The sequence below is a fragment of the Oryctolagus cuniculus genome, chromosome 6 (genome assembly GCF_964237555.1).
Source record: "Oryctolagus cuniculus chromosome 6, mOryCun1.1, whole genome shotgun sequence".
NCBI classification, from domain to species: Eukaryota; Metazoa; Chordata; class Mammalia; order Lagomorpha; family Leporidae; genus Oryctolagus; species Oryctolagus cuniculus.
In genome coordinates this window covers 6600353-6617088 of record NC_091437.1, presented here as the reverse complement: position 1 = coordinate 6617088, position 16736 = coordinate 6600353, and the positions used below count along the sequence as shown (strand labels likewise).

The following is a 16736-nucleotide window of genomic DNA, read 5'->3' as shown; positions in this document are numbered from 1 at the left end:
CTGGGTGTCCTGCTCTCTGCCAAGAGCAAGCATGACACATGCAAATGTCCTGGTGTCTTTTTCACAAATTGCCCAAGAGGTTGCGACAGGAGAGGATGTTTTCCTTCTACCAGAGCAGGTGACAGGGTTTCTTTAAGTCATGGTGACAGCACCTGGTACATGGCCAGCGACAGGGAGGGCTCACAGGAGGGGCCCCAGCTCCTGCAGTGGCCGATGCTGTGCTGTTAGCCTGCGGCAGATGACTCTATCTCAGAGCTCCATCCTCTTCCAACCTGAGTCATGTCAGTTAGTGAGACCTCGGAACCAACCCGGCATAAGTGAGTCACAAAACTGTGAAACTCAGTTTATTGCAGTCACACACAGAAGGGCGGGCCATGGGAATGCAGCTGTGGGGTTCCCCCCCACCCCGGCCCCAGCCGGGGAAGGGACATGGCAATAGTGCCTCCTCCAGGCAAGAGGAAAGCTTGCACACTTGAGTTGGAACCCCCTGACCCCGTGGGGAACCCCATGGGAGGGCTCTCCACAGCCGAGCTGTCAGTCAGGGAGCAGCCCCTCCAGTGCCACCACCCTGCGCACCACTGACAAGCTGTGGCTGGGAGTGCACACAGACCACCTCAGTGCTACCCAGGGACGTCCAAAGAGGGACACCACCACGTCGGGCCCTCTGCCCTCCCAGCACTGAAAGGGACGGGTCACTGTCCCCACAGGCTCACCCCACCCCCTAAGCCTGACTGTCCCCAGGGCCAGTGTGAGCGTCGCCTGCCGGCCCAGAGCAGAGGCACAGAGGGGGAACAGAGCGCCTGGTGTCTGCGAGGACACAGCCCCTAACTGTGTTTGTGCTGGAACAGGGCGCTCCGGCTCCCCCCTGCCCAGCACCACATCCGACGCGGCGGCTCGAGAGGGCCACGAGTCCAGGGCAGGGGTGCCCGACTGGACCGAGCTGCACCACCCACCCGGCAGCACGGACCCTTTGGGGCCAGTGTCTTCCCATAACCACCAAGACAAGAAGGGTAAGGCCTTGGAATCCCTCTTCCTCTGCGGGGAGAGGGAGGGGGAAGCTGGGAGGACAATGTGACTGCTTCCAGCCGAAGCCCAGCACCGTTCAGGGCTGCACGGTGACCCAAACCGCTCCAAACAGGCTGCATCCCCAGCCTCTGTGTGAGGCCTCCGCCTGACTTACTCCCTGCCCACGGAGAAACCACACAAAACAGAAAGCCATCTGCTGAGCTTTTCCACCCAAAGGAGGCGGGGCTCCCCAGCCTCTCCACCCAGGGGAGGCGTGGCCCCTGGCAGTCCCGCCCACTGGTCCATTCTGTGCTTTGGGCTCCTCTGCGCCCCAGCCCCTGGCTCTGAGGTGGGAGCCAGGGCTGCCAGGCGGCGAAGCAGTGAAGAGAGAGTGCAGGGTCGTGTTTTCTGGCGGGGAGCTGCCCGCCCTCGCGTGGTGCTGAATTTGAATAGCGCGGCATCCGCAGGCCTACTGGAACCACCCGAGGGGACCGCAGCTCAAACAAAAATGTGTCCCTTCATCAAGCAGAGCTGCCATGCATCGGGAACGGACAGGAAGCCACGCTGGGGGAAAGGGGCTGCGCTGCGGACTGTCCTAAATTCCCCCTGCCTTCTCTTCGGCACCACAGGCAGGAAATGTCCTCTTTTCCTTGCCACGTGCTGCTTCTGCTAACACGTCCTACTCTAGCCGCAGCTGCCACCGAAGAGGACTTTCCTTGTCCAAACACGGGCCTGCAAACCAGGCTGACAAGGCCAGTTATGGTGCTGCTTCGCCCCATTCAGGATTGCTCGCTCCTGCACGTTCTCGAGAGAGCCTCCAAGCAGGAGTCTGGGCTTTGAGACTGCAAGACAGCCGCGCTCTCACTCCCTGGCTCACTCGCTCTCTCCCAGAGCTTCCTGTGGCCACGTTCCCGCCTGCACTTCTGCAGAATGTTTTTGGGCCAGCCTCGCCTGCTAAATTCGCCTCCCTTTCTTGCTCCTCGGCTCCTTAGACCGCCGAACATCCTGCTGCCCTACTTGCCGGGCCAAAGTGTGAGGCCGGAGCCGGTTCCGTCCCGTCTTGAGCTCATTTTACTCTTTACCCATCTGTGAACACACCCTGCTGCAAATCTGTTTTTTTTTTTTTTTTTAAGCAGTTTTTGTCTCATCGGCCTCTTGGGGAGGGATCCCTGCTCCTAGCTGTCCGAGAGAGAGAACCAGGTAGAGGAGAAGCCCCGGGCCCTAGCAGATGCCCTGTTTGTTCTGTGTGGCTCCAGACCTCAGCTACGGCCATCTTGACGGTTCTCAAGGGGCGAAGCCAGCTGTGGCGACCCCCGGCCAGCCCCGCGCCGTGGCTCCCAGGGACTTCTCCCTCCCGGAGCGGGTGGCCCGCAGCGTCTCCAGCTGCCGCGCCCGTGGGGATGCAGCCTCTGGAATAGTCCAGAGACGCAGCGCCGCAGAGCCTGGCACCGGCCTTGGCGGGCTGGAAGCAGTCACGTGTCAGGCAATGGTGGCAGAGGTGGCTGCACGGGCGTTCCCCATGACCACTGTCGTGCCCCAGCTCCTTGCCTTGCCCCGTCCAGCTGCGCTGCTGGCCACGCGTGACGCCACGGCTGACGCGGCAACGCCAACGAGCACTGTGCGGAAATCTTCGCAAAGGATCGAGCTTCCTGTTGTTTCGACCATGCCTTTTTATGATTTTGATTTCCATTTGCTGCCTTGTTTTTCTGTTGAACCTCATGATTTTTCCCACGCGTTCTGTTTCCTTCGCCCGCCCCCCACCCCACCCCGGCACTGTGTGATGTGATCTGGAAAAGCCCCGCCCCTTTCCTGACTCATGACACCGCCCCCCTGACTTGAACCAATCCCTGACGCCCTCGCTTCCCGCCACTCCCTGCCCCTGGTGCCGTGATGATGTCACATCCGCCCGCGCCGCAGGTCCCGGATGCGCGGGTGCCCCGAGGGCCTGCGGCGGGCGGCGCCCTTGTCACGTGGACTGTGACATTCGTGTGCTCCAAATATACTCTGGCGTGGAAGTTCCCGCGACGCCGAGCCGGCCCTGCCCAGAGTATGTTTGCCGCCGCCTGCTGTCTGTCCCTGGCTGTGTCTGTGGTCTTGACTCAATCCTGTGCGTCCCTCCCGTGTGTCACCGCGCCATGCCTCACCCTGCAGCCCCACCGCGTCTGCTACCATTGTCCTCGGCGTCCCCTCGGCGGGCCCGCCCCGCGCCCTCTGCCCCGCGGGACCCTCCAAGGCTCTTTCCTTCGGCGCGAGCGGGGGCGGGGGGTGCGTGGGCAGCGCCGCCGTCTTCGCACAAGCAGGGGCTCTGCCTCCGCGGCCGGCCCACCCCTCGTGACCCCGGGCTCGCGTGTCCTCGAAGCTTCACCCAGGATCCTTGCAGCCCTAGCAAGTGTGCCCCGGCCCGTGTGCACCCGCCGGAGCCGACACGCGCACCGCCACGCGGTAACGGGTTGCACCCCGCCCTCTAAGGCCTGGGTCTATTTTTAGACCTGGCCGGTCCCCCGGGGCGCTGCCCCCACTCCACAGCCCGAGACCCTGTGCGGGGCTGCCCCGCGCCCGGAGCCGACGCCCACGCGTGCCTGTGTCTCCCCTAGCGGAGCCGGGGGTGCGGCCCGGGACAGGGACGGTCAGGTGTGACTGCTGCCCACCCCGAGAGGTCCGCGCGTTCTCGAGAATGTGGACACAGTAGGAAGCGAGAGGAAGGCTCCCAGTGAGAACCGCGAGGATGTAGCGATTTATGGCTCGGGACGTCTGGGAAAGTGCGCTGTCCCCACGTTTCCCGAGGATCTGCTCATTACAGACGCACCAGAAAGACGCCGTTAGGGACTCACGTTAGAGATGCAATGAACTTGAAACCGAATCCAGCGCGGCGCTGGCACTGTGCAGCGGGCAGGCTCCGGGGCCAGCGGGGACGAGGAGCTGTGTGCGCACGTTATCACAGTCTGGGTGGAGTTGTAGGCGCCACAGAGCTGATCAGCGGCCGTCCTGATGGCCGTTTGTTTATTCCTTAAATGCCGTGTAGCCTGCGACAGCCCTGCCTCCTGGGGGAGGGAGTGAGCCTGGACACGGGGTGGATAACAGTCCCGGGACGCCGCCGCCCGCGGGAGTGTTGAGGTGTGTGGCGGGGATTTCTGCATTTCCCCTCTCTGGGTTTTCCTGATCACATGCAGGGCTAAGTACCGTGTGGCGCTGTCACTCAGGGCTCCCTGAACTTGCAGCGTGCTAGTCCTCAGGACAGAGAGACCCGGCATTAGACCGGGGCTCCGCCTTGCAGCCAGATCTGCCTGGACGTAACCCAGACTCGCTTTTGGTTAATTGTATTTCAGTAACTACCTTGCATCTGTGAAAGATGATCATGCTTCCCACTTACAATAAGGATAAGCAGTTCCCACTGGAAGTACATTTTAGAGGTAATGTAATTAAAATACCACGTACGCATCAATTAGGAATATAAAATCCGCGGTGTGAAAATGCTAAGTGAATGCCTTGGAATATGGGAAGAGATCCTGCTCACTGGAGTGACTAAGCCTGGGTAACTGGCCCGCAGCCCTGACACGAGCCCCCAGCTCTCCCAGGAACTTTGCTCTCGACACGTGCAAGGGTGAGACGCAGTAACTGCCCGGCCCTGGCTCTGGCCGCACCACGGAGCCGAGCAAACACGAGGGATAGTGAGTCGAGGTCACACGGCCGGCGCTTCCTGTCCCGTGTCCACCTGCCCAGCTTTGTGACGAGGACGGGAAGTCTGGCCAGGCAGGGACTGAACGCAAAATGGATTTAGTCTAGAGAGAATCAGCCCCGCTAGACTCCTGACACATCTGGCAGGGTCTTCCTCCACTGGGCAGCGGCAGTGAGCACTCGCGTGGAGACCATCCCGCCCCTGCCCACGCCCTGCTTCCCTTCTCTGGGACCCATCGGGACCTGCCACCACAGAGCGTGCCCCTGGCCTGGCCCTCCTGCGCCGCGGCCTCGCCCCCTGCCAGCCAGCCAGGTCCCGTCCCCGGGAGCCAGCCGTCCTTGAGTGGCAGGTGGAGCAGGGGTGAGCACCCGAGGTGGCCCAGCCTGATGACTGGCGTGCTCACGCCGTCCATGCTCACTCAGCATCTCACGGACTGCGTTCGCCCAGCGAGAAAGGTCATTTCTGGGCTCCTGTCGTGTCACACGTAGCGATTTTATGCAGACAAAGCTGTGCCTGAGGACAGTAACGGAAGAGGAAGAATGGGCCTCTGGCTCCTGAACTCGGGCAGAGCTTCCTCTGCTGTCTCTCTGCAATGTGCATGCGACAGCAACGTCTCCTGAGGCCCAACAGGCAAGGAGCGCTCCCGGCTCTGCAGCGCAGGCTGGGGCCACCACGGTGGAGGCTGGGCCAGAGGCCGACAGCGCCTGTCCAGGAGGCAGCGCGTGGCCACATGTGGAGCCACGGAGACCTGGCACACGCCAGGTAACCTGTGCAGCCACCACTGTCGTCCCTGTGAGCTGGGTGGAGCTCCACACAGCGGACTTGGGACAAAGGCACGGGACGACCAGGCTGACAGCGGCAGGGACCGCGCACTGGAGGCGGGCGTCCAGCCCTGGTCCGTCCGTTCTTGCTGCCTGTGTCCCCTGTCGGGGAAGGAGGGCCACTTGGTGCAGATTCACAGAATTTTTATAGGCATGCTGGCAATGTCAGGCACTTTTTTTTTTTAATGACCTGAGTTTTATTTTTTAAAAGACAAAGCTCATACTAATTAGTAGCCCTCCCTCGAACACGTAGTGTCAGCCGTTATTAAGTGTGGAGATGGAAGCGAGACGGTCCTCAGGGAGGCTTCCGAGGAAGGGCTCTGTCTGATGGGACGCCGACAGCAGGAGGGGCCAGGGCTCCACAGCGGGTAGGGACCTGACTGTTACTGTTGCAAGCGTGGGTAGGGACCTGTTACTGTTGCAAGAGCAGTGCGCCATGCGTGGGTAGGGAACTGACTGTTACCTTTGCAAGAGTGGTTCTGAGTTCGAGTTGTCTGACCGTCAGAGGAGTGGTGTCCTCCAAAGTCCGTAAGCAGTCTGCAGCTGGTGCCAAACACGTGACCGTTCTTAAAGTGTAACCCTCTGCTATCTCTCTTTTTTTTTTTTTTTAAGAATTATTTTATTTATTTGAAAGGCAGACTGATCAGAGACAGAACTTCCATCTTCTGGTGTACTCCTCAAGTGGCAGGGGCTGGACTGGGCCAGGCCAAAGCCAGGACCTCGCTCTAGTCTCCCGCGTGGTTGCCGGGGCCCAAGTACTAGGACCGTCTCCCACTGCTTTCCCAGGCAGATGGAAAGCAGAGCAGTCGGGGCTAGAACCAGTCCTCTGATACGGGATGCCGGCGTTGAGTGTCAGCTTAAGCTGTTATGCCGCAACGCCAACCCTCTCCTTAGTATTTTTTATTTGCCAATAGCGCTATACTTGCCCCCGCAGTGTCTTTAGAATATTTTAATTCGTAAAGTTGAGGGTATGACGCACGCTTGAGGGTCCCTGGAAGCCCAATGGGGAGAAGGGCTGCTGAGTCAGACCCGGGACACTCAGTTAAACTTGAACTCAGATCAAGCTGAGTGAGTTTAAAACACTAGGAGAAAACTGAATCTCAGATACTGCACAAGACACTTCTAGCTGAGATGTTGTTTATCTGAGGCTCAAATTTAGCAAGGAGTTCTGTGTATTGTGTTGCTACCTGGAAATCTTATTGAAGACATTGCTAAAAACTTCCTCCATGAATGCAGAAGATTCAGTCTCTTGATGGCATTTGCAATCTAACTCAAGGAAGTCTGGAGTGACCGGTGTCAGAGGGGTTGGAGTAAAAATTTGGTCCCTGAGAAATACTCTTGTATTTCGCTTCCAAGAATCATTACTGAAAGTCATCTATGTGTTTGGAATATGATAAAAAGTAATTTTAAAGGTGATCACCCAACACAGACTTCCAAATGCTATTTTTAAGTTAGGAAGGCTCAGAAATCAAAATTGTTCAGAAAATGTTCTTAATTTTATGTAATCTCACATTTTTATGAACTGTTAGTAACCATATGCACTCCTTCCTTCTTCTCCTATATAGCTCTTCCCCCTCAGTGCCATGCCTTGGGAAGCAAAGAAATGGAATCCAGAGAACAAAAGGAAAAAATAGGGGGATGGGGTGGGGTGGGTCTTCAAAAAGTTCACGGAAAAAGTGAATTATGAAAACACTATGCACCAAAATTAGCTCATGTTTTTCCGTGACCTGGTTGAAATCCCCTCGTGGTGTGGCGATGGTGACAAGGCAGGCCGAGGACCACCTGGCCTAGGAAGCGTCTGTCCTGTGTTCAGCAATGGGGCGCTGTGCCGAGGGCAGGGTCCCGATTCGGCGCTGACTGTAGCTTACACTCCAGTGGTCCGCCATTTAGTAGGGACTCTACATACGTGAGCTCTGGTGGGAAGGAAGGGCCCAAGAACGCGGGTGACAGATACTAAATTACTTAATCATCCTAGGACACTAGTTACACCCAGATTGCCAAGTGTACTTTTGCACCAGTTTTGGATCTAAAATGTGTGTGTTCCCTGTCCCATGGGTATTTTGCTGGTTGGTAGCCAAGAGCTGTGGCCTGGATGAAACCCCAGGCCAGCCGGATCCAGATGTGGCCTCTCTGTCATGTCCGTGTCATGTGGTAGCCAGCAGTCTGTCCTCAGCCTGAGAGCAGGGACAATACAAGCCAGGGTGCCCCTTTTTTCACTGGATTATTTATATCTATTATTTCCTTGACAGCTACCAGAGAAGGAATTGATCTGTAGGCTGTGACTCGTCCTGAGGGGGTCAGGGAACGGGGGACAGGAGGTGGGCCCCAGAGAGTGGACATGGCCTCTCCCACGCGCCAGGCCCCAGAGGCAGTGGCCCCAGGCTGGAGGCTCGTGGAAGGCTGTTCACCCAGCAGTGCCGGCGTCAGTGCAGATGTGAGATGTGGCCAGCCCGTTTTGATAAGATTACCGTGGAACGGGGGGGGGGGGGGGGGGGGGGAGTTAAGTGCGGTTCCTTCTTATCCAAGATGCTCACTGTGCCTTTTTTCTCTTTTCTTCTGACTTCCATTGTCTCAAAAACTGAAGGACTTAAGTTACAGTTATAGGGACTTGAACTTTTGCTTTTAAAACAGTAACTTCAACCTTAGGGTATTAAAAAAAAAAACAGTTCATCTGCTGGAGGTGACTGGCTCCTTACTATGCAGCCTCTTGCTCACACCTCGTCATCTGCGACATTGACATTGACACCTGACCCCCGCCCTCCCCCTCCCCCCGCAGCCCCCTTTTGTCTGTTCTCTCCCACCTTCTGTGCACACACACAGTGACAGAGTTCTCAGAGAAGTTAATGGGACGTCCAGGGACTTCAGGGACTAGGTTGGGCCTGATCTGATTAGCGGAGCATCTGGAGTCGTTTAAAATTTGCTCTTTAATTGGCTCAACTGCAGAGTGTTTGTCTAGATTTTGTTTGGTCCTAATAATATAAATGAGGAAGAGTCAATTTATACTTTGGATCATGTGCAAAAATGGAAAAAATAACATTAGCTTTGTCTCAAAACTTTTTTTTCTCACAGCCTAGTTTCATGATTATTTTTAAAGGCTTGTTAAAAGCTCGCTTTTGCAAACCTCACCGTTCCATAGACAAACCAGTCTACAGAGGGCAAAGGCGTGGAGAGGGGGAAGGCGTCTCTGTTCTTGATGTGGCACGTGAGAACAGCCTCATGTGCTGTAGGGCTTGCCCGGAATACGTAACAGACACCACTGCCGCTCGAGAAAGGGGACAAAGAAGCTGCTTCCAGAGAGACAGCGGCTGTGCAAGCACAGACCAAGCCTTGCAAAGTGTGTGAGCTGCTTGAGGCACAAAAAGCAGAGGAGAGGCCACGAAGTCCACGGAACGTGCCTGGATGTGCCACATTTCCTGGGCGCACGGGAGACGGGATCTTAATCGGTGTCAGAGAGTCAATTACAGGCAACGTGGAGGGTTAGCATCCTTAATGAATACTTCTGGCGCTCTTAAATCCACAGCCTGAGAGCTCTCTCTGTAAAGAGACTCATCTGTAATGGGGTGACAGGAACTTTCTCACCCCAATTATTCTTAAATTTCATACTTTCCAAACATACATCTGCAATCACGTTTCCTCACTGCAGTCAGTCGCGGGCATTAGGAACGGTGTAGAAATTGTGGCAGATCGGTGCCGTCGACCGCTGACGATGGTTTATTAGGAGGGAAAATGGTGTCGGTAAATTTATAAGGCAGCGAACTGCGCTACGCCTAACCTTTCGGACATATTAAGCCTGTCTTTTCTAGCCTCCAGCCTTTGCTGCTCATAAATAATAGATAATGCTGGGCGCGATCATCTGACATTTGTTAAGGTAATAAATATACCCGAGTGCTGATGGGCTTGCACTCACGGCTTACCAGCACACAACAGAAATGTGATGTAACTCAGAACGTCTTAGGCCGTCCTGTGGATACGCAGATGCAGGTCAGCCAGGTAGGCCCATGAGCCTGCAGCACCACTGAGTGCACCGCTGTTATCATCAGGGAGGACTTTGAGGAGTGAAAGCTGGGCTCAGGTCCCTCCTTCCAGTCCAGGCATCAGCAGGAAAAGAGCCTGGCCGTGCGGAGCAAGGGGAAGGTGTTGACACCCTGTGGACCCTGCTCTCTCAAATGCTGCTTGGCGGCTGTGAGTGGAGCTGGAAGAGTTGATTTGGAAGAGACATGAGGTGCAGCCTTTGAGCAGGCAAAGGCCACAGCCTGCTTCTCCTGTCCGGGGCACCCAGTAGCCAAGGGGCTGATCCGACGTCCATGTATCTCTGTAGCTGCCCCATGACTTCCATGGTCAGACAGAGGGAGCGTCCGCAACCCCCGTCAGCATCCTGTGCCGGGGCAAACACAAAGACCAGAGGCCTCTGCACGGCCGCGGAGCCAGCAGGGTGACAGGAGGTGCTGTGGGGCGTTTGTGACACCTGGTCAGGGGCCAGGGGAAATGTTGGAGTCCTGACTTTCCATTACAGTGCCCCAGTGCCAGAGGATGGTAGCCACAGGACAGCAACTATGCAGGAGGACAAGACTAGGCTCCCAGGACCAAGGAAGACTGGGTGCACTTGCTTGGCATTCACTTTAGAAGGCATTCTGAAGTCTTGCTCGTCCACTGCTCGGTGGCTCCGAGATTGGACTTGAAGCTGAGTGCCTGGGTGTGCCCTCTGGAATGTTGCTCCTGTCATTCGGGGCAGTGCTTCTGGCACAGTGGTGAGCGTGAGTACGCCCTGGAGGCCTTGTCTCTGGCCTGACTCAGAGATTCAGAGGCAGAAGGTCTGGATGAGCCTCTAGGATGTGTTTCCAACAAGGCCCGGGTGGTGCTATGAGAGCCGCACTGTACCAGGCACACTCCAGGCTGCCGATGAGTTGTCTTATGTAAGGTCAGTAGCCAGGATGGGGCCAACTCCCTAAATCCTTTTTCTCTACTCTTAACTAACAAAATTGAACCCTACCGAAGTGTGGCCTTCAACTCACCTTTCTTGGACCTGTGCATGGCAGACAAGTTGCAGGAAATATTAGAAACCCTGCCGTTGCTTCACAAATTGGGCATCCACAAGTGTCTTGCACAGTGCCAACTGCTCACCAAGTGTTCACTTATTAAACCTGTTAAATCCTTCCAACAACACGCGCCTTGTCGCTGACCCTGCTGGGCCTTAGAGAAGGAGACATGACGAGGTCACACAGCAAGTTGTTTGCAGTGCCAAGACTCAAACTCAGGTCACTCTGACCTCAGGGTTATAAACCAACCTCAACCAGTCACACAAAGCCTTGTCTATCACCCAGACCCCAAGCGCTGCACGTGGGGTGAGCGTAAGTGGGCAGTTATTTCCACAGACCTGTGTCCCTTGTATTTACTTTGCTTTTGCTTTGTAGGGAGAAATCAAAGCATTTCCAATAAACCAAACAATCGCCGAAATTTCCCAACTTTAGAGGGAGAACCCCTCCCATTTGCTAGCTCTGATGGCTGAGACAGGAGAGGAAGAAGCTGGGGCCAGGAAGGTGGGGATGGAAAAGCTTGGTCTGCTTTCAGAAACCACTGAGATGCTGGGCTTCCCGTCTCATTCAGAGAGCAAACCTCAAAAGGCAGGAAAACAAACTCTGCAAATTGGGCTAAAACTCTGCCAATCTAAAATGACTGTTACCTTTACAAGGACGGTGATGGTTGTAACACACAGAACCACAGACCAGCATTCCACAGCACTCTTTCCTTTTCTTTTACAACTGACTTACTAGAGAGGCGGGGCGGGGGTTGGGGAGTGGAGAGAAGAAATCTGGGTGCTCATTCAGCAAGTGCCCACAACAGCCAGCGAGCTGGGAACGCCATCCATGTCTCCTATATAGATGCCAAGAAGCCAAGTACTGAGCCGTCCTCTGCCGCCTCCCAGGGTGCACACTAGCAGGGAGCTGGAATGGAAGCAGAGCCAGGGTTCAAACCCAGGCACTCCAGTGTGGGGTGCGGGCATCCAACGGCTGTGCCAAAGACCAGGGTTCAAACCCAGGCACTCCAGTGTGGGGTGCAGGCATCCAACGGCTGTGCCAAAGACCAGGGTTCAAACCCAGGCACTCCAGTGTGGGGTGCAGGCATCCAACGGCCATGCCAAAGACCCACCCCCGCCAGTGTGACCCTTAGAGCCGATGTCATCATGAGTGCGGTGACATCACCGCAGGCTGGCTGTGTGCTAAATCTACATCAGTGGCAGGGAGGCAGGAGCCGTGTGCTGTAGTCCACACAGGACGCGTCCTGCCCCCTCCTTGGATGGCATCCCGACAAAAACAGCAGCGATTCCCGAGGTGGCAGAACCGGAAGGGGGCTCGCCCACAGTCAACCTCAGGCAGCACGATTTCAACACGGGCCTTTAAAAATAGCTCCGGCCCAAGGAGGTGGCCCCGCCGGGCCTGGAACTGCCTCTGCATTGGTGCGGTCGGCCGTCGACTTCACACATCTCAAAGACCGCAGCCCCTCCCCACACCTCATCCTCCGCCTGCCAGGAAATTATTCTTATTTTTTTTTTTAATGAAAGGGAAAGGAAAGTTTGAGTTATGAACTCCAAGCCGATTTCCGTGGCTGCTGGCCTTCCAGTTTATTCCTGGGCCATCTGGTTTACATTATGCAGTAAGACAAGAAGGCGGCTTCCTGCCCGGGCAACCACAGGGAGCTCCCGTTTCGCTTTCCGTGTGGTCACCTCCCTCTGCCGGGTGTGGCTCTGTGGACACGCTGTCTCCAGTTAGTCTTGTTCCCCTTCTTCTTTCCTTCTCTTCCCAACAGGGCCTGCACAGGCCTGGCCGCTGTGGTGCCAGCCCTGAAGCTTGGCTTGGGATGAGTTCATTCATCCCTGGTGCCTTGCAGGGCCTGCCATTTTGCTGCAGTCCAATTTTTCAGGCTAGAAAAATGGGCTTGTTAGATTGCATTCGCCCAAGTTGTTCGGAGGATTTCAAGGAAATTGCAGGCTTGTCTTACTGTACAGCAGAGTCCAGAGTCTATTTTTAGGGCCCCCTACGCTGGGGCTTTTCTTGGTGTTTTGCCATCTTTCTTTAGCTCTCAGACCGAGCGCACCCCCGTCCGGCTCGGCCGTGGACGGAAGGAAGGGCCACCCTCCTCCCGCCTTGCATATTTCGTTGAGGGACACAGAGGAGCTTTGTGTCTTGGTGGTCGCTCTGCCTAGATGCCTGTTCATCACTTCACTATGGAGACAGACACATCCATCATATCGCAGAGCCCAGAAAACACGTCCAGTGAGCAGGGGCGAGAGGGGAAGAGGACAGCACTTCCCCGTGGCCAGCTCCTGCTGCCCTCCGCCTGCACACTTAGCCAGGGTGGGGGCTGGAAACAGCTGGCTTCATGCGTTTTCGTTTGTTTTGCTTCATATAGTTTAAAGATCTTTTTATTTATTTGAAAGACAGAGATCTTCTACCCATTGGTTCACTCACAGATGGCTACAGTGGCAGGAGCTGGGCCGGGCCAAAGTCAGGATCCCGGAACTCTGTGCTGGCCTCCCATGTGCATGGAGCCCAAGCATCTTCGGCTGCTTTTCCCAGGCGCATTCGCAGGGAGCGGGATCAGAAGCAGAGTCACGGAGACTAGAACGTATGCTCTGATGCCAGCAACGCAAGTGGTCTCTCAGTCTGCTGCTCCACATGCCGGCTCCTGTTTTGGTTCATATTGAAACAGATTTAAAAAAAACAAAACAGCTTTCTGTGTTAGGTGCAGAGGCTAAGTGTATCTGAAGACAGGGTTTTCATTTTGCAAGCCGTGGCAGTAAATGCAGGTGGACTGGCTGTGCTTCTGATGCAAATGTGTTGGCCCTCGGAAGCCAGGAGGCTTTCAGGAGCGGATTCGGTGCAGAGCTGAGCAGGCTGCAAGTCCGCCACCCCCAGCAGGGACACGTCAGGCGGAGCGGGCTTGAGTGTTCCCTCCGCCGCCGACAGGCGTTCTAAACGTCGTCGTCAGGCACTGCGGCCGCCACGGCCTCGTCCACAGGCGCTTCCGGCCTCCCTGACTTCTCTTGCCTTTCCGAGCCTCCATGCACGCACATGCTCCCAACTGTACAGCAGGTACAGCTGCGCACCTGTGTGCCTGGACACTCGGTGTAGGCGCCTCCCCCTACAGCAGTCCAGGTGAACATCACACACAGCGGGGGCCTGGGGGCCTGGGTTCAGGCCGGACTTCCAGGAAGCTTCCCAGGTGGGGCAGGTGGAGGGGCTGCCCCAGGCAGAGGGGCAGAAGCTGGCCAGAGTGCAGCAGGTGGGACCTGCCCACAGCCTGGGCAGGGCTGCGGGGCGAGGAGGGCTGTGGAATCCTCACTTCCCTTCCCTCGCTGGGTGCCCTGCTTCTCAAGGCTCTCTCCACTCCAGCCGGAACCCTGGGCAGCCTCCAGGCTTAGCTCCATGCCAGCTCCCCCACGCTGCCTGCGCACTATTGGGGTGGACTCGACGCCGCCGTTCTCTGCCTTCCCCACTCAGGGTTCCTGTTCAGTCTCTCTTGCTCTCCGCGTGCTCTGTCAGTGTTGGCTGCAGATGCCGCAGAGGGCTGGGAGGCTGCAGGACAGCCACAGCCACCGGAGCCAGAGACAGCTTCATCTCTGAGCCATCCCAGAGCACAGACTGGGGCAGCTCAGAGAGCGCGGCAGTGCGCCTCCCAGAATCCACTTCCAAAGGCGGAATCTGGCACTCGGTGTCTGAAATCACAGACAGGGCCGCCGTAGGAAAAGGCCAACCTGTCCTGGGGCTCCTGTGACGTCAGTCTGCAGGGTGCTCCCACGGCTTTGGCCTCTGAGAGCCGGGACTGTTCGCTCCGGGGCTTCCCGCAGGCTCTGAGAATCTGCACCCCAAGGGAGCACAATGGAGCCTGCGCCGTCTCCACCCTGCACTATCAGGCGCGCTCTGCAAGGACTCTGGGCCGTCACATGCCTGCTTTCTGCACCAGCCGAGTGGAGAGAACAACCGTGCTCAGGAGCGCTGGGGGCTGCTGGGCGCCAGCCCCCTGCCCCTTGCCGAGCCGCATGTGCTGGGAGTGACTCAGTACCCTTGGAGCCGTCTACTGTTTTGAACAAACATTGAGCACCTCTATCTGTTTCTTTGGGGGATGGGAAAGCAAGGCCACCGTCACCACAAAGATGGCACCAACCTGAGGAATCCATTCACGAGGCCCCGCTCTCACTCAGTAGTCATTTACTGAGTTACCTACGAGCCCTGGGGACAGCAAGAGGCCTACAACCAAACCCGGGACCCCCCGTCGCGGAGCCCGGCACAGCCAGACTTCTCCACTGGGCGCTAACTGGAGCGGCAAGGTCCTGCTCCGTGCTCTTTCGTTGTGTTCACTGTTTTGGGATTCAGGGCCTGTAGGCAGCTTGTGCCCCTGGGCAGCAGTGGACTTCATCCCTGACCACGTGGACAGCACAGGGTTTGGAGCAGAACAGGGAGCAGCTGGCACGGCCCCTCTGAGGCCCTGGGTGGCCGCTAACCGGCTCTTGTCCGAAACCGCTTCCTTGGGTAGCACACGGCAGTGTGGAAGCCCTTCGCCGTGTGTTCCACTTGAGTCTTCTCTGCAGTGCATTAACCCATGTTCCAGACGCGAACACTGACGTCCACAGGGCAGCCTGGACAGACAGTGAGCAGAGGCTCTGCTTCGAGCCCAGCACTGCCTCTGAGGAGGCTGGCGTGCGAGATCTGCAGAGTGGCGCCAAGTTGACACGGTCACGGTCACGTGCGTGAATGCCCCTAGCCGTGACACCAGCAGAAAGCTGCCCGAGTGGGCGGCACTGCAGGAAGAACCTCTCTGATCTTCATCTGTACTTGGCCTTCTTGTCTGATCTGCAAACTTTTTTTTTTTTTAAGATTTATTTATTTTATTTGAAAAGTAAGTAGAGCAAGAGAGAGAAAGCTTCATCTGCTGGTTCATTCTCTAGATGGCTGCAATGGCTGGGGCTGGGCCAGGCCAAAGCTGGGAGCCAAGAGCTTCATCCAGGTCTCCTATGTGGGTTTAGGGGCCCAAGCACCTGGGCCATCCTCTGCTGCTTTCCAAGATGCATTAGCCGGGAGCTGGATCAGAAGAGAGCAGTCGGAACACGAACCCGTGCGCACGTGGGATGCCGGCACTGCAGGTGGTGCCACGCCATCTGCACACTTCCTGCTGGGGTCTCTGAATCTGCAGATGAGGAAGCCTACAGCCTGCAGGTCTACAGAGAGATCAGAGAAGTTCTCCGAGCACTGCTGACTCTGCAGAGGCGGGGGCTACGTGGAACGCTCCTGCCCAGAGCTCAGAGGCCGCCTGGCTTGGTAGCAGCCTGACACCTGAATCCTCGTGTCCTCTACTGCAACAGGAAGGCGAGTGATGTGTTGACTTCAGTCCAAGCGAGCCAAGGCCTTCTGACTCAAAGTGGGACTGGGATCTGGGAGCCACGAGCGAGGCGGGGGGCACTGGTGAGCCTTTTCAGTGGTGCCACACGTGAGCCCACGCTTCCCGGGACCCCTCTGAGGGAACGAGGCCAGGGCGACGGGGACGGCCTCCCACCTGCCTGCGCATTTATCAGGAGGACCCAGCACCCGCCCTACACGCACTGCCACACCAGAAGTCCCCGGAGACCCAACCGACTCGCCACACCCCGAAGAGAGCGAACCACTGCACGTCCAGGTGCACCTGCTTGTCTGCTGGGGGCCGATCATTAAAATGGTGCCCAACACGTCCCCTTAGGCAACCCCGACAGAAGGAACACTCCGTCGCTGCTCTCAACCACAAGGACTTGCACAGCCAAGGGGGACGTTTTTCACCGGCGCACTTCCTCGGTGTCAGGGGCAAACGCAGGGCCCCCTGGGTGGCAGAGCGCCACGGGGATGAGGTGTGCCTCCTGGGCACACGCCCTGCTGACGTGGCCCTGCTGACCAGTTTCAAGTGCGAGTGGGCGTGCGGCGCCTGGACCCGAGTGGCTCTCCCAGCATCTCCCAGTCTCTCCTCACAGTCGCTGCAGCCGCCCTGTGCTCCCAGGGCGCCTGCGTAATCACGGTCTGTGTTTCCCAGGTGGTATGCGCCGCTCTACCTCTTCCCACCTGAAGTCGGCCGTTGCCACAGCAACCAACTGTGACGTCACAACAGAGCAGGAGGGAGGGAGGGCAGCCGAGAAGCCACGGCTCCAGCCTAGGAGACATCCCAGAAAACCCCAGGAGCAGGCTGCCTCCCTGCAGGTCTCGGCTGCGGCCTCC

At 57.1% G+C, this 16736-nt stretch overlaps 1 protein-coding gene across 4 annotated transcripts in view; it reads left to right on the top strand.

Annotated features, from left to right (window-relative positions):
* The window catches only part of SEMA6A (semaphorin 6A), a 102725-nt gene that overhangs the window by 83082 nt on the left and 2907 nt on the right, over positions 1 to 16736 (top strand). For 2 of the 4 annotated variants that reach the window (XM_008254924.4, XM_051844097.2), the window contains one exon: positions 849 to 1010. The exons of 1 other annotated variant lie outside the window; for it this stretch is intronic. In XM_008254924.4, coding sequence (XP_008253146.1) covers positions 849 to 1010 — 162 coding nt within the window. Of the gene's footprint in view, positions 1 to 848; positions 1011 to 2567; positions 16719 to 16736 lie in introns of those variants that run through there. One more of the 4 variants, XM_070076022.1, reaches the window with a different exon arrangement.